The sequence below is a fragment of the Pleurodeles waltl genome, chromosome 8, assembly GCF_031143425.1.
Source record: "Pleurodeles waltl isolate 20211129_DDA chromosome 8, aPleWal1.hap1.20221129, whole genome shotgun sequence".
Taxonomy (NCBI): Eukaryota; Metazoa; Chordata; class Amphibia; order Caudata; family Salamandridae; genus Pleurodeles; species Pleurodeles waltl.
The window spans coordinates 1,431,367,283-1,431,394,728 of record NC_090447.1 but is presented as its reverse complement, the minus strand read 5'-3'; the positions used below and the strand labels follow the sequence as shown (position 1 = coordinate 1,431,394,728).

Here is a 27,446-nt window from a genome sequence, read left to right as displayed (position 1 = left end):
GTGCAGGAAAGTGGTCAGGGTTGTTATTCAAGATATTTCCTGATCCCCAAAAAGGACGGTCGTTTAAGACCGATCCTGGACTTTAGGATTTTGAATTTGTTCCTCAAACAGGAGAAATTCAAAATGCTGACCCTAGCGCAGGTGCTATTGGCGTTGAACGAAGGAGACTGGATGGTGTCTGTCGACTTGCAGGATGCGTACTTTCATATTCCGATAGTCAAGTCGCACAGGAAGTATCTCCGGTTTGTGGTGGGGTCGCAACACTATCAGTTTGCGGTCCTTCAGTTTGGGCTTACTTCAGCTCCTCGAGTTTTTACGAAGGTGATGGCAGTGGTTGCAGCACATCTCAGAAGGAAGGGAATAGCGGTATTCCCCTACCTGGACGATTGGTTAATCAAAGCCAAGTCTCCAGAGCTTGTGCTGTCTCATCTGCGGATGACAACCCAGTTGTTGTTCGATCTGGGTTTTTTGGTAAACGTACCCAAATCTCACTTGGAGCCCTCTCAACGCCTCCTGTTCATAGGGGCAGTACTGGACACAACATTGTTTCGGGCCTACCCCCCGCCTCAGCGGATTCGTGACATTCAGGCGCTGATTCCAATGTTTCAGAATGGAGCGGCTGTTCCAGTCCTCAAAGTCTTACTCCTGCTTGGTCTGTTGGCTTCTTGCATTCTGTTGGTCACTCATGCACGCTGGCATATGAGGGCTCTTCAGTGGTGCCTCCGCAGGCAGTGGTTCCAGCACAAAGGAGATCTCAGGGATTCAATAAGGATCTCCAGGGACACTGCAGCGGATCTTCATTGGTGGACGGCAACCTTTCCCAAGGAAAACCGTTTTCGCTACCACCGCCAGTGGCCACAGTGGTATCGGATGCTTCCACTCTAGGGTGGGGAGCTCATCTGGGGGACCTGGAGATCAAGGGTCATTGGTCTCCAGCGGAACAGATGTTGCACATCAGTCTGTTGGAACTGCGGGCACTACGTTTGGCACTCAAGGCCTTCCTCCCTTCCCTTCGTGGTCAGTCAGTTCAGGTCCTGACGGACAACACTACCGCGATGTGGTACATAAACAAGCAGGGAGGGGTAGGGTCGTACCTTCTCTGCAGAGAGGCTCTGCGACTCTGGTCCTGGGCTCAGGACCATCAGATTTGCTTAATAGTAAATAATTTGGCCGGAGTTCTGAATGTACGTGCGGACGGTCTCAGTCGTCACTACTCAGTAGACCACGAGTGGCGTCTTCATCCGGATCTGGTCCTCTACATCTTCGGGATGTGGGGTTCGCCTCAGGTGGATCTATTCGCCACTCGGGAGAATGCGCACTGTCCGTTGTTCTGCAGCCTCCAGTATCCGATGCAAGGAGCATTGGGGGACGCGTTTCAGATGTCCTGGAGTGGCCAGTTGCTTTACGCGTTCCCCCCCATACCCTTGACTCCTCGGGTTCTGAGGAAGGTTCGCCAAGACCAGGTCCAAGTCATCTTGGTGGCACCGGACTGGCTGAGAAGGGTGTGGTACTCAGACCTTCTTCAACTCTCTCAGTGCCCTCCGCTCCATCTCCCACTCAGGGCAGACCTCCTCTCACAGTCGCAGGGGCAGGTTCTACACCCCCATCTCCAGAGCCTGCACCTTCATGCCTGGAGATTGAACGGGGCAACCTGAGTTCCTTTTCTCTCCCACCGGATGTAGTGGATGTTATTCTATCGTCCAGGCGACACTCCACTAAATCCATTTATGCCGGTAGGTGGGCAAAATTTGTGGTTTGGTGCGGAGAGAATCAAAAAGATCCCTTAAAGGCCCACCTTTCAGATGTTCTTTTGTTTGCTCTTGATTAAGCAAAGAAAGGATGTGCGGTAGCTACAGTTAAGGGCTATTTAGCGGCTCTGTCTGCTTTTCTTTGCCTTCCGGAGCAGCCTTCTTCATTCAAATCTCCGATTGTAAATAGGTTCATTGAGGGCTTAGTTAATAAGTTTCCTCCCACGCCCTTTCACATGCCTCAGTGGGATTTAAATCTGGTTTTGACATTTCTGATGGGTACGCCTTTCGAACCCATGCATTCATGCCTGTTAAGATTTTTAGTCGTTAAGACTGTTTTCTTCATTGCAATTACCTCTGCTAGAAGGGTTGGGGAGCTTCAAGCCCTTTCCATTAAACCTCCCTTTACCATGTTTTTCCCTGATAAAGTGGTGCTAAAAACCAGGGCAGCTTTCCTGCCAAAAGTTGTCACTCCTTTTCAAATGGGACAGACTATTACCCTTCCCTCTTTCTACCCTCCTCCACACCCCTCTAAAGATGAAGAGAGACTCCATCGGTTGGACCTAAAAGGGCTCTTAGTTTCTACTTGGAGAGAACAAAAGACTTTCGTCTGGAGGATCAGCTGTTCGTGGGGTATGTTGGACAGTGGAAGGGCAGAGCGGTCCAGAAGCGAACTATCTCCAGGTGGGTCATCCTTTGTATAAAAGTTTGCTACTCACTGGCGAAGAAAGTTCCCCCTGAGGGTATCCGGGCCCATTCCACCAGAGCTAAGTCGGCCACTTCGGCCCTGGCAAGAGGGGTTCCAATAGTGGACATTTGTAAGGCGGCAACTTGGGACGGCCATTTTGCACCCTCGGTATTGCAGGATTTCTTGGTGTAATCAGGCGGGCACCCACCACCGAGTGCGATACTGCTTTGGGACTCTATTCATAAGGTGAGCAATCCACAGGTAGTTGTATTCGTCAGAAGAACAAGTTACTTAGCTTTGGTAACGCTTTTTCTGGTGGATACACTAGCTACCTGTGGATTCCTCACAGTCCCTCCCGCCTCCCCGTTGCCTGCCTGATTGCACAGATATAGTATCAAAGGTTTATATATATATATGTATATATGTGTATAATTTGATATTCATATTTCATGTGAATATATGCAATTATGGGAAGTGTTCTTGGGTATATGTATTTTTTAAGTTTTTTATGCATCGGTTCTCACCTGTTCGCCTCAAAGGCACGTAAAAAAATGGGGTGAAACTGACGTCAGCACGCCGACGAGGACCTCTTATTGGCACGGTGACGTCAGACGGATTCACGTGGAGCTGTGCTATTATGACATTCCTCGTCGACGTGGACAGCTAGGAAGAAGACTTTCCGTCGGATACTGGCGCAAGGACGAATTCATAAGGTGAGGAATCCACAGGTAGCTAGTGTATCCACCAGAAAAATCGTTATCGAAGGCAAGTAACTTGTTCTTCTCTACCTCTCTGAGTTTCAGATGCATTAACTGGTAATTCCCTTAGAATGTGAATTGATTTGAAATGTATACCAGTCAATTTGTATTGTGGCGCACTACATTTATACTAACTTGCAAGTATTCTATCAACTTCCATTTTTAGATATGATAATTCCTGTCTGCAAATTCTCATATGGCCTTCCTTTGTATATGTTTCTAACAAAGTTGTTTGTTATCAGATGTCCACAGTCATGAAAATTGTGTGTGTTACTTTGTAGTTCAACGGGGCAGTCAAAATGGAAGCCTGCTACAAGCAAAGAATCCTGTGATCCAAAAATTAAAGCCATGGCAAGCACCTCTGGCAGCAGTACTTGTAGTGAGACAGATTATAAATTGATATCTCAACGTAAACCAGCAGCCAGAAATGCTTTCAACAGTACAAGTTCAACAGAATCATCAGGTACGAAGTGGATGGATAAAATAAATATATCCTTGGTAACAAGAATTCTCTGGGTATGGAGTTTTCAAAACTGTTCTGCTGGATATTATTCCTCTAATTCCAAAGTTTGTAAAATGCATCACTAGAGTCTTCAGAAAAAATAATAGCTCAGTGGAGGATACTTATCCAAAGCATAATGCCTTTGAACTCTTTAAACTCTTATTCTTCTATGCCATATAATGTCATTTTAATATTTTCTTGATTTTGAATACATATGCCTAAAATACTCCTTTCTTGCTGGATTCCTTCACATGGTTCTTTCAAAACCTTTTACTTTCAATGGTTAGAAAAGATTTTTTTATTTTATAGCTATAGGTTTTGTCTGATTTGTGAGTTTATTTGCATATAAGTGAGTATGAAACCTCTAGGGTTTAACATCTCCATAGCTGTGGCAAGTGCAAGGAGTCAATCACAAAAACAAACTGTAGAACCATTCAACCTTGCCTCAGCTTTATTTCTTAGGCTAGGTTATCTTGGGAAAGGAAACGTGGCTTAGAAGGCTGGTTTGCCCAATGAGATTAGAGGGACACCTGAGAGTGAGGAACTGTTCCTGTCATTCTGGTGGATGTGATTCCCATCAAGGTTTCTTTGGAGGACCCATTCCTAAAAGCACAGGTAAAAGACATCAGAATCCCACATTAACTGTAGATGATACTGGAAATACCTTGAGATGACACTTCATGCAGACTGGAGTGTGCCCTGGCGCCCATGCTGAAGTCATTCAGTTAATTACTTCAGAAAGCTGGTTGTGGCGGCTACCCACCAGACATGTTGCTGGCCACATGGGGAGAGTGCCTTTGTCACTCTGTGGCCAGGAACAAAGCCTGTACTGGGTGGAGGTGCTTCTCACCTCCCCCTGCAGGAACTGTAACACCTTGAGGTGAGCCTCAAAGGCTCACCCCCTTTGTTACAGCGCCACAGGGCATCCCCGCTAGTGGAGATGCCCGCCCCCTCCGGCCACGGCCCTACTTTTGGCGGGCAAAGCCGGAGGAGATGATGAGAAAAACAAGGAGTCGTCACTGGCCAGTCAGGACAACCCCTAAGGTGTCCTGAGCTGAGGTGACTCTGACTTTTAGAAATCCTCCATCTTCCAGATGGAGGATTCCCCCAATAGGATTAGGGATGTGCCCCCTCCCCTCAGGGAGGAGGCACAAAGAGGGTGTAGCCACCCTCAGGGCTAGTAGTCATTGGCTACTAACCCCCCAGACCTAAACACACCCCTAAATTGAGTATTTAGGGGCCCCCAGAACCTAGGAAAAGAGATTCCTGCAACCTAAGATGAAGAAGGACTGCTGACCTGAAGCCCTGCAGAGAAGACGGAGACACCAACTGCTTTGGCACCAGCCCTACCGGCCTGTCTCCCCACTTCGAGAAAAACTGCAACAGTGACGCGTTCCCCAGGGTCCAGCGACCTCTGGAGCCTCAGAAGACTACCCTGCATCTAAAAGGACCAAGAACTCCCGAGGACAGCGGCCCTGTTCCAAAGAAACCAAAACTTGCAACAAAGAAACAACTTTTAAAGGACTCCACGTTTCCCGCCGGAAGCGTGAGACTTTACACTATGCACCCGACGCCCCCGTCTCGACCTGCGGAGAAACAACACTACAGGGAGGACTCCCCTGCGACCGCGAGCCCGTGAGTAGCCAGAGTTGACCCCCCTGAGCCCCCACAGCGACGCCTGCAGAGGGAATCCAGAGGCTCCCCCTGATCGTGACTGCCTGCTTCCAAGTACCCGACACCTGGTAAAGACACTGCACCCGCAGCCCCCAGGACCTGAAGGATCCGACCTCCAGTGCAGGAGCGACCCACGAGGAGCCCCCCCCCCCCCCCCCCCCTTTGCCTCCCTGCATCGCTGAAGAGACCCCTGGGTCTCCCATTGAAACCAATTGCAAACCCGACGCCTGTTTGCACTCTGCACCCGGCCACCCCGGTGTCGCTGAGGGTGTACTTTTTGTGCTGACTTGTGTCCTACAAAACCCCCCTGGTCTGCCCTCCGAAGTCGCGGGTACCTACCTGCTGGCAGACTAGAACCGGGGCACCCCCTTCTCCATTGAAGCCTATGTGTTTTGGGCACCACTTTGACCTCTGCACCTGACCGGCCTTGAGCTGCTGGTGTGGTAACTTTGGGGTTGCTCTGAACCCCCAACGGTGGGCTACCTTGGACCCAACTTTAAACCCTGAAGGTGTTTTACTTACCTGCAAAACTAATCAAAACTTACCTCCCCCTGGAACTGTTGAAAATTGCACTGTTTAGTTTTAAAATAGCTTATTGCCATTTTTGCTAAAACTGTACATGATATTGTGTTGATTCAAATTTCCTAAGATACCTGAGTGAAATACCTTTCATTTAAAGTATTGTGTGTAAATCTTGAACCTGTGGTTCTTAAAATAAACTAAGAAAATATATTTTTCTATAAAAAAACCTATTGGCCTGGAATTGTCTTTGGGTGTGTGTTCCTCATTTATTGCCTGTGTGTATGTACAACAAATGCTTAACACTACCCTCTGATAAGCCTACTGCTCGACCACACTACCACAAAATAGAGCATTAGAATTATCTCTTTTTGCCACTATCTTACCTCTAAGGGGAACCCTTGGACTCTGTACATGCTATTTCTTACTTTGAAATAGTACATACAGAGCCAACTTCCTACAGGGGGCATCTTTAATATGCACTCTGTGCATTTTACAATAAATCCCACACTGGCATCAGTGTGCATTTATTGTGCTGAGAAGTTTGATACCAAACTTCCCAGATTTCAGTGTAGCCATTATGTAACTGTGAAGTTCGTGTTTGACAAACGCCCAGACCATATACTCTTTATGGCTACTTTGCACTTAGAATATCTAATGTTTTGCTTAGACACTGTAGGGGCATAGTGCTCATGCACATATGCCCTCACCTGTGGTATAGTGCACCCTGCCTTAGGACTGTAAGGCCTGCTAGAGGGGTGACTTAACTATGCCACAGGCAGTTAGAGGTGGGCATGGCACTCTGAGGGGAGTGCCATGTTGACTTAGTCATTTTCTCCCCACCAGCACACACAAGCTGTGAGGCAGTGTGCATGTGCTGAGTGAGGGTTCCCCAGGGTGACATAAGAAATGCTGAAACCCTTAGAGACCTTCCCTGGCATCAGGGCCCTTGGTACCAGAGGTACCATTTACAATGGACATATCTGTGTGCCACGGCTGTACCAATTGTGGGAACAAATGTACAGTTTAGGGAAAGAACACTGGTGCTGGGGCCTGGTTGGCAGGGTCCCAGCACACTTTCAGTCATAACTGGCATCAACAAAAGGCAAAAAGTCAGGGGGTAACCATGCCAAGGAGTCATTTCCTTACAGTTGGTGCTTTTAAAATTCAGCTGTATGGGAACAGGCTAGATGCTGTGAATGAATGCATAAATGAAAGACATTTTCTTTGTTTAAGATTTCAATAAAACTATATACCATAAGACGTGAAAAAGAGAAATGGCAAAAGGAAACTGTAGGAAAATGGCTCCTTGTTGCAGTTACCCCCCACTTTTTGCCTGATATTGATGTTGACTTGACTGAGAGTGTGCTGGGACCCTGCTAACCAGGCCCCAGCACCAGTGTTCCTTCACTAAACATGTACTATTGTTTCCACAATTTGCACACCACTGGCACACAGATAAGTCCCTTGTAAAAGGTACCAGTGGTACCAAGAGCCCTGTGACCAGGGAAGGTCCCTAAGGGCTGCAGCATGTGTTGTGCCACTCTAAGGGACCCCCCAACCAGCACATGCACACAGCCATTGCAGATTGTGTGTGTTGGTGGGGAGAAAAAGGGAAAGTCGACATGTCACCCCCCTCAGGATGCCATGCACACAAAATACTGCCTGTGGCGTAGATAAGTTACCCCTCCAGCAGGCCTTAAAGCCCTAAAGCAGGATGCACAGTACCACAGGTGAGGGCATAGCTGCATGAGCAATGTTCCCCTACAGTGTCTAAGTCTGTTCTTAGACATTGTAAGTACAGTGTGGCCTTATTAAATATATGGTTTGGGAGTTTGTGAAAACGAACTCCACAGTTCCATAATGGCTACAGTGAACACTGGGAAGTTTGGTATCAAACTTCTCAGAATAATAAATCCAAACTGATTCCAGTGCTGGATTTATAAAAAAAAATGCACACAGAGAGCATCTTAGACATGCCCCCTGTATTTTACCCAATCCTTCATTGCAGAACTGACTGGTCTATGCCAGCCTGCCACTGAGAGACGAGTCTCTGACCCCCTGGGGTGGGAGCCTTAGTGCTCTCTGGGGCCAGAAACAAAGCCTGTACTGGGTGGAGGTGCTTCATATCTCCCCTCTACAGGAACTGTAACACCTAGCAGTGAACATCACAGGCTCAGGCTTCGTGTTACAATGCCCCAGGGCATTCCAGCTAGTGGAGATGCCCACCCCCCAGACACAGCCCTCACTTTTGGTGGCAAGTCCAGGGAGAGAATGAGAAAAACAAGGAGTCACCCCCTCAGCCAGGTCCACCCCTAAGGTGACCAGAGCTGAAGTGACCCTCTCCTTGGAAAATCCTCTGTCTTGTTTTGGAGGATTTAGCCCAATAGGAATAGGGATGTTCTCCCATCCCCAAAGGGAGGGAGCACAAGTAGGGTGTAGCCACCCTCAAGGACAGTAGCCATTGGCTACTGCCCTCTCGCCCTAACACACCCCTAAATTTAGTAATCTGATAGAGACTTTTAGCTGCAGCTTCCTTATCTTAGAATTCCCTGGCGTCCGCTTTGAATCCAGAGTTTTTGTGAGCAGTACGCTGCGCATGCGCCTTCGGACGGCGTCGTTCGGATCAGCGTGCGTCGACCAGCTCCGCGTGCGCTGTCAGCGTCGTCGGAGTCGTCTATGACGTCACGGTTGTCTATATAGACGCCGTCTCGGCGCGCGTACGTCAGTTCTTTTCCTTCCGCGCCGGTTATGTGCAGTTTTTGGAAAGAGCTACTCTGCTTCGAAGGTTTGTCAATGCTTTTTTGACTGTTTTGAGTCATGTCTTCGAGAAAGACAGGATTCAAGCTGTGTGGTTATGGTCATCGCACCATGTCGGTGACGGATCCGTACCGAGTTTGTCTTTGGTGCTTGGACAAGGACCACGATTCCACCTCGTATTCAGATTGTCGGGCCATGGCGCCGAAGGCCTTGAGGGAGAGATCCCTTAAGCTTCTTGCGGCCCGACATTCGTCTTCGGTCGGCGCGACTCCGCGGAGGTCTCGATCTCGCGGTAGGAGGTGGACGCGGCACCGCTCCCGGAGCCCCAAGTCCTCTTCCTCGCACTCAAGGTCATCGGAAGGTAAGAGGCACAAGAAGAAGAAGAAGTCCAAGCGGACTTCGTCTTTGTCACGCCCGTCGACCGACGAGACGTCTAGGGAACGTCGACGTTCCGAGCGCGGTTCTGCGGAGCTGTCGCCAGGGTCGAATCCGCGTCTTCCCCCCTTTCGGGGGACCGGATCGACCCCGCTCCAATTAAAGAATTTTACGAGGCCATGCATCTCGTTTTTGAGCGGGCTATACCCTCGGGTGGGTCTTCGGGCCCCGTGGGGTCAGCCGGGGCCCCTTCGGATTCGACGCCGGCGGCTTCGGCCTCGGCCCCTTTGGGGACCTCAGGATCCGATAACGGATCTGGACCGGCGCCGGTTTCACACAGTCGACCTCCTTCGGCGCCGGGTCCGACGTCGACGATTCCGCCACCGGCGCCCACCGGTGGCAGCCCCATCCTTATTCCGGATGATCCGGAGCTGGAGCGACGTTGTACGACGTCGACTCTGACTTCAACGGAGCCAATTCGGCCCAGATCATTGTCTGAGCATTATTTAGAACAGCCAGACGCAGGAGAGGAATGGGAGGGGTCTGAGGACCCTTTAGAATCAGGACTGCAACAGGACTGGTATGTGGATCTAGGGTAGGCCAGTGGACTGGACACATCTCCAGATACTGTTATGCTCTCTCATCCTTATGTGGCTACGGAGGATGGGACTTCTTTCGCTATGGTGGTGCGTAGGGCAGCTGAGGTCTTGGACCTAGATTTGCCTATGGTGCCAGTCAGGACAAATATCCTGACAGAAGTGCTTCAGCCAGGGGTGTCAACATCGGAACCATTGTTGCCCTGCAATGAGGCTCTTAAAGACGTCCTTCTGGGTACGTGGTCCAAACCCAGCACAGGGGCTCCTGTGAATAGGACGGTCGGCCGCCGCCATAGACCCACTCCCAGCGACCCTAGTTTCCTAACACAACACCCCACTCCTGAGAGCTTGGTTGTCCAAGCCTCTACTTCACGTGGTGCCTTACCTTCCGCTCCCCCGGACAGGGAATCCAAGAGGCTGGATCAGCTTGGGAAGAAGATGTTTTCTTCCTCCAGCCTGGCATTGAGGTCTGTAAACACCTCTTGCCTATTGGGCCGTTATTCCCATACTTTATGGGATATGGTGGCGCAAGTGGTGCCCCAGGTCCCAGAGGGCGTGCAGGACACTCTCACCCAGGCGGTAAAGGATGGGAGAGATGCAGCCAAGTTTACAATCCGGTGTGGCTTGGATACGACAGACTCGCTGGGCAGAGCGATTTCATCGTCAGTGGCCCTTCGTTGCCACGCCTGGCTACGTTCCACTGGTTTTTCAGGGGATGTCCAGTCCAGCTTGCTGGACATGCCCTTTGATGGCTCTCGCCTTTTTGGCAAAAAGGCAGACTCAGCGCTTGAGAGGTTCAAGGATTCTCGAGCCACGACCAGATCCTTGGGCCTTTCAACGCCGGCACGACAGCAGTCTGTTTTGCGCCCCCTTCCGAGGCTTCGAGAGGGGTGTGGTGCCACGCCAGCCACAATTTAGCCACCGTCCTCAGGCTTCTCAGCATCCCGGAAGATGACGTGGTCGTGGTACCATCAGACCCAGAGGGTCTGGCCAGAGGTCGACCGCCACACAGCCCCCCTACACACCGCCCAAGCCCTCCTAGTGTGGTTCTGCAGGATCACGTCTGTCCATTTGGAGGGAGGATTTGTTTTCATCTCCCTCACTGGCTTTCCATCACCACGGACAAGTGGGTCCTGCAGATCATACGGAAGGGCTACTCCCTTCCCTTCCAGTTTTTCCCTCCTTCTATCCCTCCGACAAAGGAATGGCTGATGGAGGACCATTTAGCTTTGCTCCATGAGGAAGTTTCGGCTCTTCTGGCCAAGGGAGCCATAGAAAGAGTCCCGATATCAGAAGTAAACAGTGGTTGTTATTCCCGCTACTTTCTATTTCCCAAAAAGAAAAAAGGCCTTCACCCTATTTTGGATTTAAGGGATGTCAATCTCTTCCTCAAGAAGGAGAAATTCAAGATGCTCACTCTTGCTCAGGTTTTGTCTGCCCTAGACCAAGGAGACTGGATGGGTAGCGTTGGATTTGCAGGATGCGTATTTCCATATTCCTATCCTGCCAAGCCACAGACGTTACCTGCGGTTCAAGGTGGGCCACGAGCACTTTCAGTTTACTGTGCTTCCTTTTGGTCTCACCAGTGCTCCTCAGGTGTTCACAAAGGTGATGGCGGTGGGGGCAGCTCATTTGCGCAGGTCAGGGATTTCAGTCTTTCCCTACCTGGACGTTTGGCTGTTGAAGGCTCCTACTCCCCAGGCTCTCGTCACCCACCTCCAGACGACGGCGGACCTCCTGCATTCACTGGGGTTCATTATAAATGTGCCGAAGTCACACCTGACTCCCTCTCAGAAGCTCTCTTTCATCGGAGCTGTTCTGGACACAGTGCAGTATCGGGCTTATCCTCCCGCTCAGCGGGTTCAGGATATTCAGGTTATGATTCCGATGTTTCGGCCTCTATCCTGGATCTCGCTGAGACAGACTCTGACGCTGCTGGGACTCATGGCTTCCTGCATCCTGTTGGTCAAGCATGCCAGATGGCGCATGAGGGCTGTGCAGTGGGACCTGAAGTTCCAATGGGCACAGCATCAGGGAAATCTTAACGTCGTAGTTCAGATCTCGGAGAGGACTGCTTAAGATCTGCAGTGGTGGCTAGTGAACTGCAAGTGGGTCAAGGGCAGACCTCTCTCCCTTCCCCAACCAGATATAACGGTAGTGACATATGCGTCACTTCTGGGATGGGGCGGCCATCTGGGGGAGCTGGAGATAAGAGGTCACTGGTCTCCGGCAGTATACGGGCTCCACATCAACTTGTTGGAGCTTCGGGCGATCCGGCTAGCATTAAAAGCATTTCTTCCTGTTGTGAAAGGGAAGGTGGTACAGGTGTTCACGGACAACAGTACCGCAATGTGGTACTGCAACAAGCAGGGCGGTGTGGGGTCGTGGACCCTTTGTCAAGAGGCTTTACGCCTCTGGACATGGCTGGAACAGCAGGGCATGACCCTGGTGGTTCAACACCTGGCAGGTTCTCTGAACGCCAGAGCAGACGAACTCAGCCCGAAAATGCTTAGAGGATCACGAATGGTGTCTCCATCCGGAGGTGGCGCAAGGACTCTTTCAGCAGTGGGGAGAGCCTTGGTTAGATCTGTTCACCTCCGCAGAGAAAGCGCAATGTCAGCAGTTTTGCGCATTAGAGTTTCCAAGGGGGCTATCGCTAGGCAACGCTTTTCATCGCGAGTGGAGTTCAGGCCTCCTGTATGCCTTTCCGCCTATACCACTTCTTCCCAGAGTTCTCAAGAAAATCAAGAACGACCGGGCCCAAGTAATCCTTGTGGCTCCGGATTGGGCACGGAGAGTTTGGTATCCAGAGCTTCTCAAAATGAGCATCGGTCCTCCAATCAGGCTGCCTCTTCGGGAGGATCTTTTGTCGCAGCATCAGGGGAAGGTTCTCCACCTGAACCTGTCAACTCTGCGCCTTCATGCGTGGAGATTGAGCGGCGACAGTTGATGGTTTATGACCTCCCTCCCGAGGTCTGTGATGTCATTCTGGCAGCCAGGCGTCCCTCTACTAAGTCGATCTACGCCTGCCGTTGGAAACGTTTTGTTTCTTATTGTTCAGAGAAGTCTATTGATCCTCTTTCTTCTTCTCTGTCTAACATCCTTTTGTTTATTTTGTCTCTCGCCCAGCAGGGTTCCTCCTTGGGGACTCTTAAGGGCTATCTTGCAGCCTTATCGGCTTTTCTTCAGTTGCCTGATCAACCATCTCTGTTTAAATCACCTATAGTACAGAGGTTTTTGAAAGGGCTTGTACATCTGTTCCCGCCTTTGCCTTTCGTTATGCCCTAGTGGGATCTTAATTTGGTTCTTACCTTCCTTATGTGTGCTCCTTTCGAGCCCTTGCATAACTGTCCTCTCCGGCTGCTCACTATTAAGACAGCCTTTTTGGTGGCAATTACATCTGCCAGGAGAGTGAGTGAGCTGCAGGCTTTATCTTCTAAACCTCCTTATCTGATGATATATCCTGACAAGGTGGTGTTAAGAACTCGTGCCTCTTTCCTCCCCAAAGTGGTGACCCCTTTCCATCTGGGTCAAAATATCACCCTGCCCACCTTCTTTGCACCACCGCATCCCTCTAAGGAAGAGGAGCGTCTCCATCGACTGGACCCCAAAAGAGCGCTATCGTTCTACCTTGACCGCACTTCCGGGAGGACGACCAACTCTTTGTGGGGTACGTTGGTGCAAAGAAGGGTCGGGCAGTACAGAAGCGATCCATTTCGCGCTGGGTCATTCTCTGTATAAAAATATGCTACGCTTTGACGAAGAAGCAGCCTCCTGAGGGCCTGAGAGCTCATTCCACTAGGGGGAAAGCTGCTACCACTGCGTTGGCACGTGGTGTACCGGTGGTGGATATATGTCAGGCCGCAACGTGGGCTTCTTTACACACGTTTGCGAAGCACTACTGCCTGGATAGCCTGGTGACGAGAGAGGGGCATTTTGCCAGTTCTGTCTTGCAGGACTTCCTTGTATAAAAAAAGAAAAAAAAAGAAAAAGAAAAAATCTCCTTCAGACCCACGGCCATGGGTTATAGCTTGGGTATCTATTCTAAGGTAAGGAAGCTGCAGCTAGAAGTCTCTATCAGATGAACAAGTTACTTACCTTCGGTATCAAAGTATCTGGTAGAGACTCTATCTAGCTGCAGATTCCTTACACCCGCCCAAGCCTCCCCGCTCTGGGGAAATTTTTTGTCATGTACGTGTGTGTGTGTGTGTGTGTGTGTGTGTATATGTATATGTATATATATATATATATGTTCGATGGCATGTGTAGCTGCAGATACACATGCTGTGCACATCCCGCCATCTGCTGTTGGGCTCGGAGTGTTACAAGTTGTTTTTCTACGAAGAAGTCTTTTCGAGTCACGAGATCGAGGGACTCCTCCCATTTCGGCTCCATTGCGCATGGGCGTCGACTCCATCTTAGATTGTTTTTTTTCCGCCCTCGGGTTCGGACGTGTTCCTTTTCGCTCCGTGTTTCGGGTCGGAAAGTTAGTTAGAATCTCTGAAAAATCATTGGTAGTTTGCGTTCGGTATCGGGTTAGTTACAACAGATCGACACCGACTTTTGAAGAGCTCCGGTGGCCCTTCGGGGTTTTTTCGATCCCCCGTCGGGGCCTGGTCGGCCCGGCCACGTGTCTCTTCAAGGCTGATGGAACGGACCCCATTCCGCTTCTGCCCAAAATGTCATAACAAGTATCCATATACAGATCAGCATCTGGTCTGTAACTTGTGTCTGTCTCCAGAGCACAAGGAGGATACCTGTGAAGCCTGTCGAGCGTTTCAGTCGAGGAAGACATTAAGAGACCGAAGAGCGAGAAGACTGCAGATGGCGTCGGCGCCGACAGGACAAGGGCATTTCGAGGAGGAAGAAGAAACCTTCTCCATCCAGGAATCGGACTCGGATGAGCTCGATCCCGAAGAAACGGCGAAAACCGTGAGTAAGACGTCGAAACATAAAACTCACGAGAAGACAACAAAAGCCCAGGGGACGCCACCGCCAACAGGCCATGGCTTAACCCGAAAAATAGGTGACCGATCATCGGCACCGAAAAAGGGCATGCATGTGACGAAGTCATCCGACTCCGGTCGAGATACCGCCACACAACAATCTTGGGCCCGAGACAGCGGCTCCGAGCAGATTCGGCACCGAGACAGTGGCACCGAAATGGTTCGGCACCGAGACAACACAACGCCGAAAATAAAGAAGGTTTCCTCGGAGCCCAAAAAGGCGACCGAAAAGATTTCGATTCCGAAACATCCAGCCTCGGAACCGAAAACAGGTTCCTACACAGAGGAACAGGGATTGTCCTCCCAGATGCAAGGACATAAGTTCGGAGAGGAACTTGAATCAGTTGAGCCAGACAACACTCAAAGAAGGCTCCACATTCAAAAAGACACAGGGAAGATAAGCACTCTTCCCCCAATTAAGATGAAAAGAAGACTTGCCTTTCAAGAAAAGGACAAGCAGCCACAGGCACAGGTGGCAAGACAAACAACTCCACCACCATCTCCACCACCATCAATGCACACATCACCGGTAGCCACTCCACCACTGATGCCATCCCCGACTCATACTACAATGAGTCAAGATGATCCCGACGCATGGGACCTTTATGATGCTCCTGTATCAGATAACAGCCCAGACTGTTACCCTGCGAGGCCGTCGCCACCTGAAGACAGTCCATCCTACACGCAGGTGGTCTCAAGGGCAGCTGCTTTTCATTACCTCACCTTGCATTCAGAACCAATTGAGGATGACTTTTTGTTTAATGCACTCTCCTCCACTCATAGCCAATACCAAAGCTTACCTATGCTCCCGGGAATGCTAAAACATTCCAAACAAATATTTCAGGATCCTGTAAAAGGCAGAGCCATAACTCCAAGGGTGGAGAAGAAGTACAAGCCACCGCCAACAGGCCCTGTTTATATTACGCAGCAATTAACACCAGACTCTGTGGTTGTTGGGGCAGCTCGCAAGAGAGCAAACTCTCATACCTCGGGAGATGCACCACCTCCAGACAAGGAGAGTCGCAAATTCGATGCTGCGGGTAAAAGGGTTGCAGCACAAGCAGCAAATCAATGGCGTATTGCCAATTCACAAGCACTTTTGGCAAGATACGATAGAGCTCATTGGGACGAAATGCAGTATTTCATAGAACACTTACCCAAAGAGTTCCAGAAAAGGGCACAACAAGTGGTAGAAGAAGGACAAAGTATCTCCAATAATCAGATACGGTCAGCAATGGATGCAGCAGATACGGCTGCAAGGACAGTAAATACTGCAATAACGATAAGGAGACATGCATGGTTGCGTACGTCAGGATTCAAGCCGGAAATACAACAAGCCGTGCTGAATATGCCCTTTAATGAACAGCAGTTGTTTGGGCCGGAAGTCGACACTGCTATTGAAAAACTCAAAAAAGATACTGATACGGCAAAAGCCATGGGCGCACTCTACTCCCCCCAAAGCAGAGGCACATTTCGCAAAACACAATTTAGGGGAGGGTTTCGAGGTCAACCTACAGCGGCCACAACCTCACAAGCAAGGCCCACTTATCAAAGCCAATATCAGCGGGAAGTTTTCGGGGGCAATATAGAGGGGGACAATTCCAAAAAAATAGAGGGAAGTTCCAAAGCCCCAAAACCCCTCAAAACAAGCAGTGACTTCCAAGTCACACATCCCCAACACATAACACCTGTGGGGGGGAGACTAAGCCAATTTTACAAACATTGGGAGGAGATAACAGACACTTTGGGTACTGGCAATTATCCAGCATGGTTATTGCATAGAATTTCTCAAATTCCCTCCAAACGTCCCACCGAAAACACACAATATATCAAAACAACATATAGATCTTCTAGGACTAGAAGTTCAGGCATTGCTACTGAAAGAAGCAATAGAATTAGTACCAAAACACCAGAAAGGAACAGGAGTTTACTCTCTGTACTTTCTCATACCCAAAAAAGACAAGAGTCTGAGACCTATATTAGATCTCAGAACATTAAATACCTACATCAAATCAAATCACTTTCACATGGTGACATTACAAGACGTAATCCCACTGCTCAAACAACAAGACTACATGACAACACTAGACCTAAAGGATGCATATTTCCATATACCGATACATCCTTCACACAGAAAGTACTTAAGGTTTGTATTCCAAGGGATACATTACCAATTCAAGGTGTTGCCATTCGGAATAACAACTGCGCCAAGAGTTTTTACAAAGTGCCTGGCAGTCGTAGCTGCACATATCAGAATGCAGCAAATACATGTGTTCCCGTACCTAGACGATTGGTTAATCAAAACCAACACGCTAGAAAGGTGTTCACAACACACAAAGTATGTCATAGAAACCCTCCACAAACTAGGTTTCTCAATCAACTACACAAAGTCACACCTTCTGCCGTGTCAAACACAGCAATACTTAGGGGCGACAATCAACACAGCAAAAGGGATTGCCACTCCAAGTCCACAAAGGGTTCAGGCATTTCACAATGTAATACAGGCCATGTATCCAAAACAAAAAATACAAGTCAAAATGGTGATGAAACTCCTAGGCATGATGTCCTCATGCATAGCCATTGTCCCAAACGCAAGGTTGCACATGCGGCCCTTACAACAGTGCCTAGCATCACAGTGGTCACAGGTACAGGGTCAACTTCTAGATCTGGTGTTGGTAGACCGCTAAACATACACTGCGCTTCAATGGTGGAACAGTATAAATTTAAACCAAGGGCGGCCTTTCCAAGACCCAGTGCCACAATATGTAATAACGACCGATGCCTCCATGATAGGGTGGGGAGCACACCTCAATCAATACAGCATCCAAGGACAATGGGACACTCACCAAAAACAGTTTCACATAAATCACTTAGAACTATTGGCAGTATTTCTAGCGCTGAAAGCATTTCAACCCATAATAAGCCACAAACACATTCTTGTCAAAACAGACAACATGACAACGATGTATTACCTAAACAAACAGGGAGGGACACACTCAGCACAGTTGTGTCTCCTGGCACAGAGAATATGGCATTGGGCGATTCACAACCACATTCGCCTAATAGCACAATTTATTCCAGGAATTCAGAATCAGTTAGCAGACAATCTCTCTCGGGATCACCAACAGATCCACGAATGGGAGATTCACCCCCAAATACTGAATACTTACTTCCAGAGTTGGGGAACACCACAAATAGATCTATTTGCAACAAAGGAAAACGCAAAATGCCAAAACTTTGCATCCAGGTACCCACAAGATCAGTCTCAGGGCAATGCGTTATGGATGAGTTGGTCAGGGATAGTTGCTTACGCTTTTCCCCCTCTCCCACTCCTTCCATATCTGGTAAACAAGTTGAGTCAAAACAAACTCAGACTCATACTAATAGCGCCAACATGGGCAAGACAACCTTGGTACACAACACTACTAGACCTCTCAGTAGTGCCTCATGTCAAACTACCAAACATACCAGATCTGTTAACGCAACACAAACAACAGATCAGACACCCAAATCCAGCATCGCTGAATCTAGCAATCTGGCTCCTGAAGTCCTAGAGTTCGGATACTTAGACCTTACACAGGAATGTATGGAGGTCATAAAACAAGCTAGAAAACCTACCACTAGACATTGCTATGCAAATAAGTGGAAAAGATTTGCTTATTACTGCCATAATAATCAAATTCAACCCTTACACACATCTGCCAAAGACATCGTAGGATACTTACTACATTTGCAAAAGTCAAAGCTAGCTTTTTCTTCCATTAAGATACATCTTACAGCAATTTCAGCTTACCTGCAAATTACGCACTCAACTTCTCTATTTAGGATACCAGTCAAAGCATTTATGGAAGGCCTAAAGAGAATTATACCACCAAGAACACCACCGGTTCCTTCATGGAACCTCAACATTGTCTTAACACGACTCATGGGTCCACCTTTTGAGCCCATGCACTCTTGTGAAATGCAATACTTAACATGGAAAGTTGCATTTTTAATTACCATCACATCTTTAAGAAGAGTAAGTGAGAATCAAGCATTTACCATACAAGAACCATTTATTCAAATACACAAGCATAAAGTAGTTCTACAGACAAATCCTAAATTTTTACCAAAAGTCATATCACCGTTCCACTTAAATCAAACAGTAGAATTACCAGTGTTCTTCCCACAGCCAGATTCTGTAGCTGAAAGAGCACTACATACATTAGACATCAAAAGAGCGTTAATGTACTACATTGACAGAACAAAACTAATTCGAAAAACAAAACAATTATTTATTGCTTTCCAAAAACCTCATACAGGAAATCCAATTTCTAAACAAGGCATTGCTAGATGGATAGTTAAGTGCATTCAAACCTGTTATCTTAAAGCAAAAAGAGAACTGCCTATTACACCAAAGGCACACTCAACTAGAAAGAAAGGTGCTACCATGGCCTTTCTAGGAAATATTCCAATGACCAAAATATGTAAGGCAGCTACATGGTCTACGCCTCATACATTTACCAAACACTACTGTGTAGATGTGCTAACGGCACAACAAGCCACAGTAGGCCAAGCAGTACTACGAACATTGTTTCAAACAACTTCAACTCCTACAGGCTGAACCACCGCTTTTGGGGAGATAACTGCTTACTAGTCTATGCACAGCATGTGTATCTGCAGCTACACATGCCATCGAACGGAAAATGTCACTTACCCAGTGTACATCTGTTCGTGGCATTAGTAGCTGCAGATTCACATGCGCCCACCCGCCTCCCCGGGTGCCTGTAGCCGTTTAGAAGTTGATCTTGAACATTTGTAAATTTGTAAATATATTACTTTAAACTACATTATGTACATACGTATTCACTTCATTGCATGGGCACTATTACTAGCATACACAACTCCTACCTCACCCTCTGCGGGGAAAACAATCTAATATGGAGTCGACGCCCATGCGCAATGGAGCCGAAATGGGAGGAGTCCCTCGATCTCGTGACTCGAAAAGACTTCTTCGATGAAAAACAACTTGTAACACTCCGAGCCCAACACCAGATGGCGGGATGTGCACAGCATGTGAATCTGCAGCGACTAATGCCACGAACAGATGTACACTGGGTAAGTGACATTTTCCGTATGTTTCATTTTAGCAACTTTTTGCCTTTCTTACAGGCATGAAAGTGTTTTTCTCAAAACAGTCAGAGGTTAAAAGTGTATTAATCGGTTCTTCCATATGACTGTGCTTCTGGTGCGTGAAGTTGTGGAAAAGAACTGACGTACGCGTACCGAGACAGCGTCTATATAGACAACCGTGACGTCATAGACGACTCCGACGCGCGCGGATCCGAACGACGCCGCCCGACGGGGCGCGCGCAGGGTACTGCTCACAAAAAACTCCGGATTCGAAGCTGACACCAGGGAATTCTAAGGTAAGGAATCTGCAGCTAGATAGTCTCTACCAGATACTTCGTTACCGAAGGTAAGTAACTTGTTCTTTAGGGGTGACCCTGAACCGACAACAACTGCTTTGTCCCCAGCCCTACCAGCCTGTCTCCTGATTCAAAAAACCTGCAACAGTGACACATCCTGCGTGCCCAGTGACCACTGCCAACTCAGAGTACTGCCCAGCAACTCCAAAGGACCAAGAAAATCCCGTGGACATCGGTTCTGTCCAAAGCAACAAGAAGAAACCATCTTTAAAGGGACTCCCACCTCACTCCAGAAGCGTGAGTCCCCACCACTCTGCACCCGACACCCCTGGCCCGTGTCCAGAGAAACCAACTACGCAGAGAGGACCCACAGTCGACTACGACGTTGTGTCCACCCTGCGCCGACCTCTCTGCAGCCCCACGATGATGCCTGCAGAGAGAATCCAGAGGAACCCCCTGACCGCGACTGCCCGGTAACGAAAAAACCTGACGCCTGGAAGAAGTACTGCATCCGCGGCCATGCGGCCCGTGAAGAACCAACCACTGGTGGAGCAGTGACCAGCAGGCGGCCCTCACCTTTGCCCTGTCGGTGGCTGGCCCGAGAAGCCCCCCTGTGCCCTGCCTGCAACGTCTGAGTGACCCCTGGGTCCCTCCATTGATTTCAATTACAAACCCGATGCCTTGTTTGTCCTCTGCACTCAGGCGCCCCTGTGCCGCTGAGGGTGTATTTTATGTACCTGCTTGGGAGGTTCCCCCCCCACTCTCCTCACCCACCCCTCCCCCAACCCCCCCCCCCCCCCCCCACTCCCCCCACCCTCCACAAAGCACCCCTAGTCTCTATAGGGGACTATTATTTGGGCCCCTCTTTGACCTCTGCACTTGACTGGCCCTGTGCTTCTGGTGCTGTATGTTTGGAGTTGACTTGAACCTCCATTGGTGGGCTGCCTGTGCCCCAGAGACTGAACTTGTAAGTGCTTTCCTTACCTCAAAAACTAACCTGTACTTACCTCCCCCAGGAATGGTTGAATTTTGCAGTGTCCACTTTTAAAATAGCTTATTGCCATTTTATGTCAAACTGTGTACATTACTGTTTTGGTTCAAAGTTCTACCTATACCTATGCAAAGTAGCTTACATTTAATGTACTTACCTTCAGTTTGACTCTTGTGGTTCTAAAAGAAATTAAGAAAAAATATTTTTCTATATAAAAACCTATTGGCCTGGAGTTAAGTCTTTGAGTGTGTTCCTCATTTATTGCCTGTGTGTATGTACAACAAATGCTTAACACTACCCTCTGATAAGCCGACTGCTCGACCACACTACCACAAATTAGAGCATTAGAATTATCTCTTTTTGCCACTATCTCACCTCTAAGGGGAACCCTTGGACTCTGTGCATGCTATTTCTTACTTTGAAATAGTACATACAGAGCCAACTTCCTACAAGGGGTCTCTGACGTCACCTGCTGGCACTGGCCACTCAGAGGTCTCCATTGTGCCCTCACACCTCTGCATTCAAGATGGCAGAGGTCTGGGGCACACTGGAGGAGCTCTGGGCACCACCCCTGGGGCGGTGATGGACAGGGGAGTGGTCACTCCCCTTTCCTTTGTCCAGTTTCGTGCCAGAGCAGGGACTGGGGGTCCCTGAACCGGTGTGAACTGGCTTATGCAAGGAGGGCACCATCTGTCCCCTTCAAAGCATTTCCAGAGGCTGTGGGAGGCCACTCCTCCCCAGCTGTTAACACCTATTTCCAAAGGGAGAGGGTGTAACACCCTCTCTCAGAGGAAATCCTTTATTCTGCCTTCCTGGGACTGGGCTGCCCAGACCCCAGGATGGCAGAAACCTGTCTGAGGGTTGGCAACAGCGGTAGCTGCAGAGAAAGCCCCAGAGAGCTAGTTTGGCACTACCCGGTGTCCATGCTGGAGCCCGAGGATGCATGGGATTGGCACCCCAATACCAGATTTGGCTTGTGGGGACAATCCCATGATCTTAGACATGTTACATGGCCATGTTTGGAGTTACCATTGTGAAGCTACACATAGGTATTGACCTATATGTAGTTCACACGTGTAATGATGTCCCTGCACTCACAAAGTCTGGGGAAATTGCCCTGACCAATGTGGGGGCACATTGGCTAGTGCCAGGGTGCCCTCACACTAACTAACTTTGCATCTAACCTTCACTAAGTGAGGGTTAGACATATAGGTGACTTATAAGTTACTTAAGTGCAGTGTAAAATGGCTGTGAAATAACGTAAATGTTATTTCACTCAGGCTGCAGTGGAATCCTGTGTCAGAAGGGGTGGCAAAAGAAATGCTGCAGCCCATAGGGATCTCGTGGAACAACAATACCCAGGGTACCTAGGTACCATATAGTAGGGAATTATAAGGGTGTTCCAGTGTGCCAATCAGAATTGGTGAAAATAGTCACTAGCCTGCAGTGACATTTTTAAAAGCAGAGAGCTTAAACACTGAAGTTCTGGTTAGCAGAGCCTCAGTGATACAGTTAGGCACCACACAGGAAACACATATAGGCCACAAACCTATGAGCGCTGGGGTCCTGGCTAGCAGGAGCCCAGTGACACATATCAAACACACTGACAACATAGGGTTTTCACTATGACCACTGGGGCCCTGGCTAGCAGGATCCCAGTGAGGCAGTAAAAACACCCTGACATATACTCACAAACAGGCCAAAAGTGGGGGTAACAAGGCTAGAAAGAGGCTACCTTCCTACAGTGGGCCTCACTGTGACTGCTGTGCCTGCTGCCTGTGAGTTTCCTGTGGGGGCTGCATCCACGACTTCTTGCTCTCCTGACTGCTGGGGGATGCCTGGGACTCCCTCCTGTGGGTTGAGTCCCCTCAGACCTTCCTGGTCCCCAGCAGCTCTGCAAATCTTCTTCAGCAACTTTTACCTTTGCCGAGGCGTGTTGGTGGTTTTTTCACACCACTAATGGACTGCAACTCTTCTTCCGATGTGGGACTTCGACTGCATCACTTCTTGAACTCTTCCTCTGCTCCTGTGCTCCATAGCTGATTCCTGGTCCTGACTGTCGACCTAGTCCTGCAAATCCAGAAGGGTAAGTAGTGGCTTCTGCCCCAACTAGACACTCCAACTGGAACTGGACTTGGTCTCCTTCATTTGCAGGTCCTACTCTGTCTGGATCCATCTTCAGTTTCTTGCAGTCTTGCGTGGATCTTGCACAGTCCTTTTCCAAAGTTTCTCTTTTGGGTTTGTGGAAAAACCAGGTACTTACATCTTCTCTCCTGGTTACTGGGGGAAACTCTGATACTTACCTTTTGGGGTTCCTAGTTCCTTCAGCTCCCCTCTACAGATTGCACTTACTTGGGTGGAGTTCTGACCTTTGCATTCCATTTTTTAGCATATGGTTTGGGCTCCCCCTAGGGTCTCTATTGCTATTGCACAGTTTTCCATTGATTTCTATGTTCATTCCTGACAACTAAGGTGTATATAACAGTGTGTTTACTCCCCTACAAATAGAGTATTGCCTATATAGTATTTTAGTATTTGTCACTAAAATAAATTACCTTCATTTTTGTAACACTGTGTGCTTCTTTCATGTGTGTAAGTGCTGAGTGACTATATGTGGTATTGCATGAACTTTGCATGTCTCTGGGATTAGCCTTGGCTGCTCATTCACAGCTACCTCTAGAGAGCCTGGCTTCTAGACCAGTGGTTCCCAAACCTTTTCGACCCGTGGCTCCCTTGACCTATTGACAGTTGGCCGTGGCTCGCCATTACGTTACTTTTTTTGGCAGGTGGGAGGATGTAAGCCCGGCATCGGGGGTACTTCCATTTTCCTCCCTGAAATTAAATGCTGTGAAGTTATTATAATCGTAGTTGTGATCTACTTTGTCACTGAACTGATGCTGCAATCAAGCACTTTATCAGCAACAAATACTCACTTTACCACCACTCCTTTTTACTCCAGGCCTTGAAGCCTTAAACCACACGTTCCTGCCATGAAAGCATCTTCTTCAATGGCAGCAGCTTACATCATATTCTGCATGTCACAGAACTAAATAGAATACATATCTCTGACAATCCTTAGCAGCCAATTTAAACATTTATTTTCTTGTGAATTCTAGCATTAACATCAGCAATCTGAAAAGGGCAGTTTTGGCTACATTCGCAGAACGACCTTCAATAGAAAAGTCTGTTGCAGATGGCATACGAATGCCATATATAGCTGAGCAATAACTGAAATGCAATGGGAGTAACTTCCTATTCAAACTATCTCAGTGCCAGGACACTAAGAAGATGATATCCCCTCAGACATGAATCTGATGCTGAGGAAGCCAACCTTCCTCCAGCTGCAGGCAAGTCACTGTTTTGCTTAAAGGAAAAGAAGGGCAACGTGAACCTCTGTGCACCCTTTAAGATGGCGATCCAAACCCTGCGCTCATCCCTGCATTTCTCACACATGCAAAACTGTAGCAGTTGAGGCACCCATCTCTCTCTTTGCTGAAATGCAGGTTAGAGCAGGAACTGCTGCTGCAGGTGGGAGGGACACAGTAGGAGTAGAAATAGGATTATTCAGCGTAAGAAGGAGGAAGTAGAGTTAAGAGTAGGAAAATTTAGCAGAGTAACCGATAGTGAATAGCTGCAAGAGTAAGAAGGACTATTATTTGTAGTATGCAGACGCTTTGTTGCTAGTAAAGTGATGAAAGTAAGAATGACAGAATGAGATAAAGATAAGAGAACAAATCCTTTCATTGACTTCTAACAAATCTATGATAGTAAAGCTGGATGTGCTTTCTGTTTCATGCACAGATCACATTGAAGTAAGGGACTTTAATTAAGCACTATTGCAGCTTGCTTCAGTTGGTTAAATATCACATGTACGCAGCTGAAATAGGTAATATTTACACATTTTAAGGCGATCAGACACTGCTGACATGCACTACCTGGCATTTATAAGCACGTTATTGCTGTTTCACTGGCTCACTAAGGTACAATGTCTATCTTTACAATAGTTTACAGCTCTACCTGTCTCTGTAACATACCTTGTATGGAAGAAGAGTGCAGTGGAAGGTGGGCTGTGGTGCATTAGCAGGCATCCAGCCAAGGTCTGACTGCAGTCACTAGGCTGAGTATCCTATGATCTTCATCATATAGACAAATGTTAGCTGTGTAATAAACTGCTTATCTGTGGGGCCTGCTGACAAGAAAAACAAAGTGCACAAGACAATAAAGGTACCTACATACAGACAAGGCATCTGTGCTGCACATATTTTTCAAAAGTGTTTGTCTTAGGGTGGCTTATTCCGAGAGAAGTGTTTGTGACCTATCATGGAAGGGACAGAATTAGTTGTCTGTGACAGCACTTCTTCGATGAAGGCCTGAGTATGCGTTATTTGCTGAGCAGGAGAAATGCCCTTTACAGTGCTTTACTGCATATTTCTTTACCGTTAATTTTATTTTTGGAGCTTGTGTATTAAATTAATGTTACTCACATTCACTCTTGATTACCTTTATAACGCAATCTTCCTTGCCTCCTTACCTAGGTCGAGGTTAAAAGAATTAGCATGTATATTTTAATTATACTGCACAAAAGGTTTTGTTAAATTGCATGAAGGGATTTCTAAAATTCACTCGAGCAACACTTCTGAACTGTTTAGCTCAGGGTCAGGACCAGTTAAGTAACTCTGAGTTGAGCGATGGTTTTATGTTTCAGTGTCATCCATTAACACTGCAGTTAGCAGGAGGGCAGGGCAAGTAGTGACAGCAGATATTTATAGCTATTCCTCATTCCCAAACCGTGTGCTTGGTGCATGGCGCCCCTGGCTAGTTTAGATGGCGCACCTGGGTGACACGGCGCACAGATTGGGAACCACTGTTCTAGACACTGACTACACCTCACTAATACAAAAGTGATAATACTATAGTAACTCTGTAAATAATTACTGCAAAGGAGTGCAAATTACACGCCTAGTAGGGGTCGCTATTCTTGGAGGACGAAGTTTGAACCGGAAACGTGCTACGCACAGCGCACGGCGCACTGCAGTACGCTAGGATTATCAAGGGAACCTAGTGGCGTGTTGGAGCTCGAATACGGAGCTTCCTGCGTGGACTCTCGGAAAGCGGCCACGCACTCCTCCCGCCTTCCACCGGAGCTCTGGGGTACATCTGGCACCTCACGGCTGCAGCAGCCCCGCGGACCTCGGCAGAAGCAGCCCGACTGGGTGCGGCTTATGGGGGTGGGGTCAAGCCCCTCTTACCACTGCACGAGACGTCTATCGCTACCTGCCTCCCTTCCCGGCACTTTTGCCCATGCTGCTGCCGCTGGAAGGAGGACACGAGGAGGATCGGATTGGTCCAGAGCTCAGCTCTTCACTCTGCTCAGCCTGCATCGCACACCGGTAAGCAGTGCTCCTTGCTCCCCCTGCCCCTGGGGCACAGCACAGCCCAGCCTGCAGCGAAGTTGGGAGCAGGCTGTAGAGGGGAGTGGGGAGGGCGCCTGAGGTGCCACTGGTGGCAGAAGTGCCGGAGGTGCTGGGGGCAGGCCGTAGGGCGGCCAGGAGTAGCACTGCAGTCCTCCCCCACTACCTACTCTACATTGCCTAATCTCCAGGTGGCACGCTCGTGCCCCTCCACGGTCTCCATCACTCACCGAGTGCCAGCCAGGTGCTGCTGCACTTCACGGATGTGGAGGAGAGGTGGCGCTCAGCAGCGTAAGCCAGTTTGGCCAAAGCACACGGTGCAGCAGAGGGCCAGCAACGGGGGTGTCAGCAGCTCGAAAGGTGAGGTGTGGGTCCCCGAGATCACCCTGCACACCAACCTCCACAGCGGCCTGCATCCCTCGAGGGCAATGCCCAAAAGGAGATACAATACTCGTCGACAAGGGATGGGGGATTGCTCTATCCCACAGCCAAAACGCAGGGGAGGGCGTGCCGCTGACCCGACGGCCGACAGGATGCTCGAAGATGAGGAGCCGCTCCCCGACCAAGCGGCAGCACAGGCCCTGGTCCGACAGGTCAGAATTGAAGGCAGGGACTCTATAGTCCAATTCCTTCACAGAACGGCAACAGGGAGTCCAGAGTGGATAAGAGAGCAGACAAGGCCGCATGCAGCAGAGGAGGAAGTCGACAGCCAGACTAGCACAGAGGAACAAACCCCCGCACATGGCACAAACTTGACAGATACATCTACAGATAGACAGTCCTACAGGAGGGACCAGAACCTATAGATTCCTCTCATGTCCAGCGCTAACAACTGGCCACCGCGATTCGGCAGTCTTCAACACCTCCCCGTCACAAGCCGGCACTGCACTACTGCCACCCTTGAACAGAGTTTTTTCCACTACAGCAGACAGTGCCATTCAGTATTCTAATTCTGCAGTGGATTGCTCCCTTCCAGGGGTCACACCACAAACATCGTTGTCCAAAGACCT

The 27,446-nt window shown here is 48.8% G+C and overlaps 1 protein-coding gene across 1 annotated transcript in view; it reads left to right on the top strand.

Moving 5' to 3' along the window:
• Positions 1–27,446, top strand: part of BRWD1 (bromodomain and WD repeat domain containing 1) — a 1,722,898-nt gene that overhangs the window by 1,608,449 nt on the left and 87,003 nt on the right. Inside the window, exon 39 of the mRNA XM_069202575.1 lies at positions 3,476–3,657. Within this exon, the coding sequence (XP_069058676.1) occupies positions 3,476–3,657 (182 nt within the window). The remainder of the gene's footprint in view (positions 1–3,475; positions 3,658–27,446) is intronic.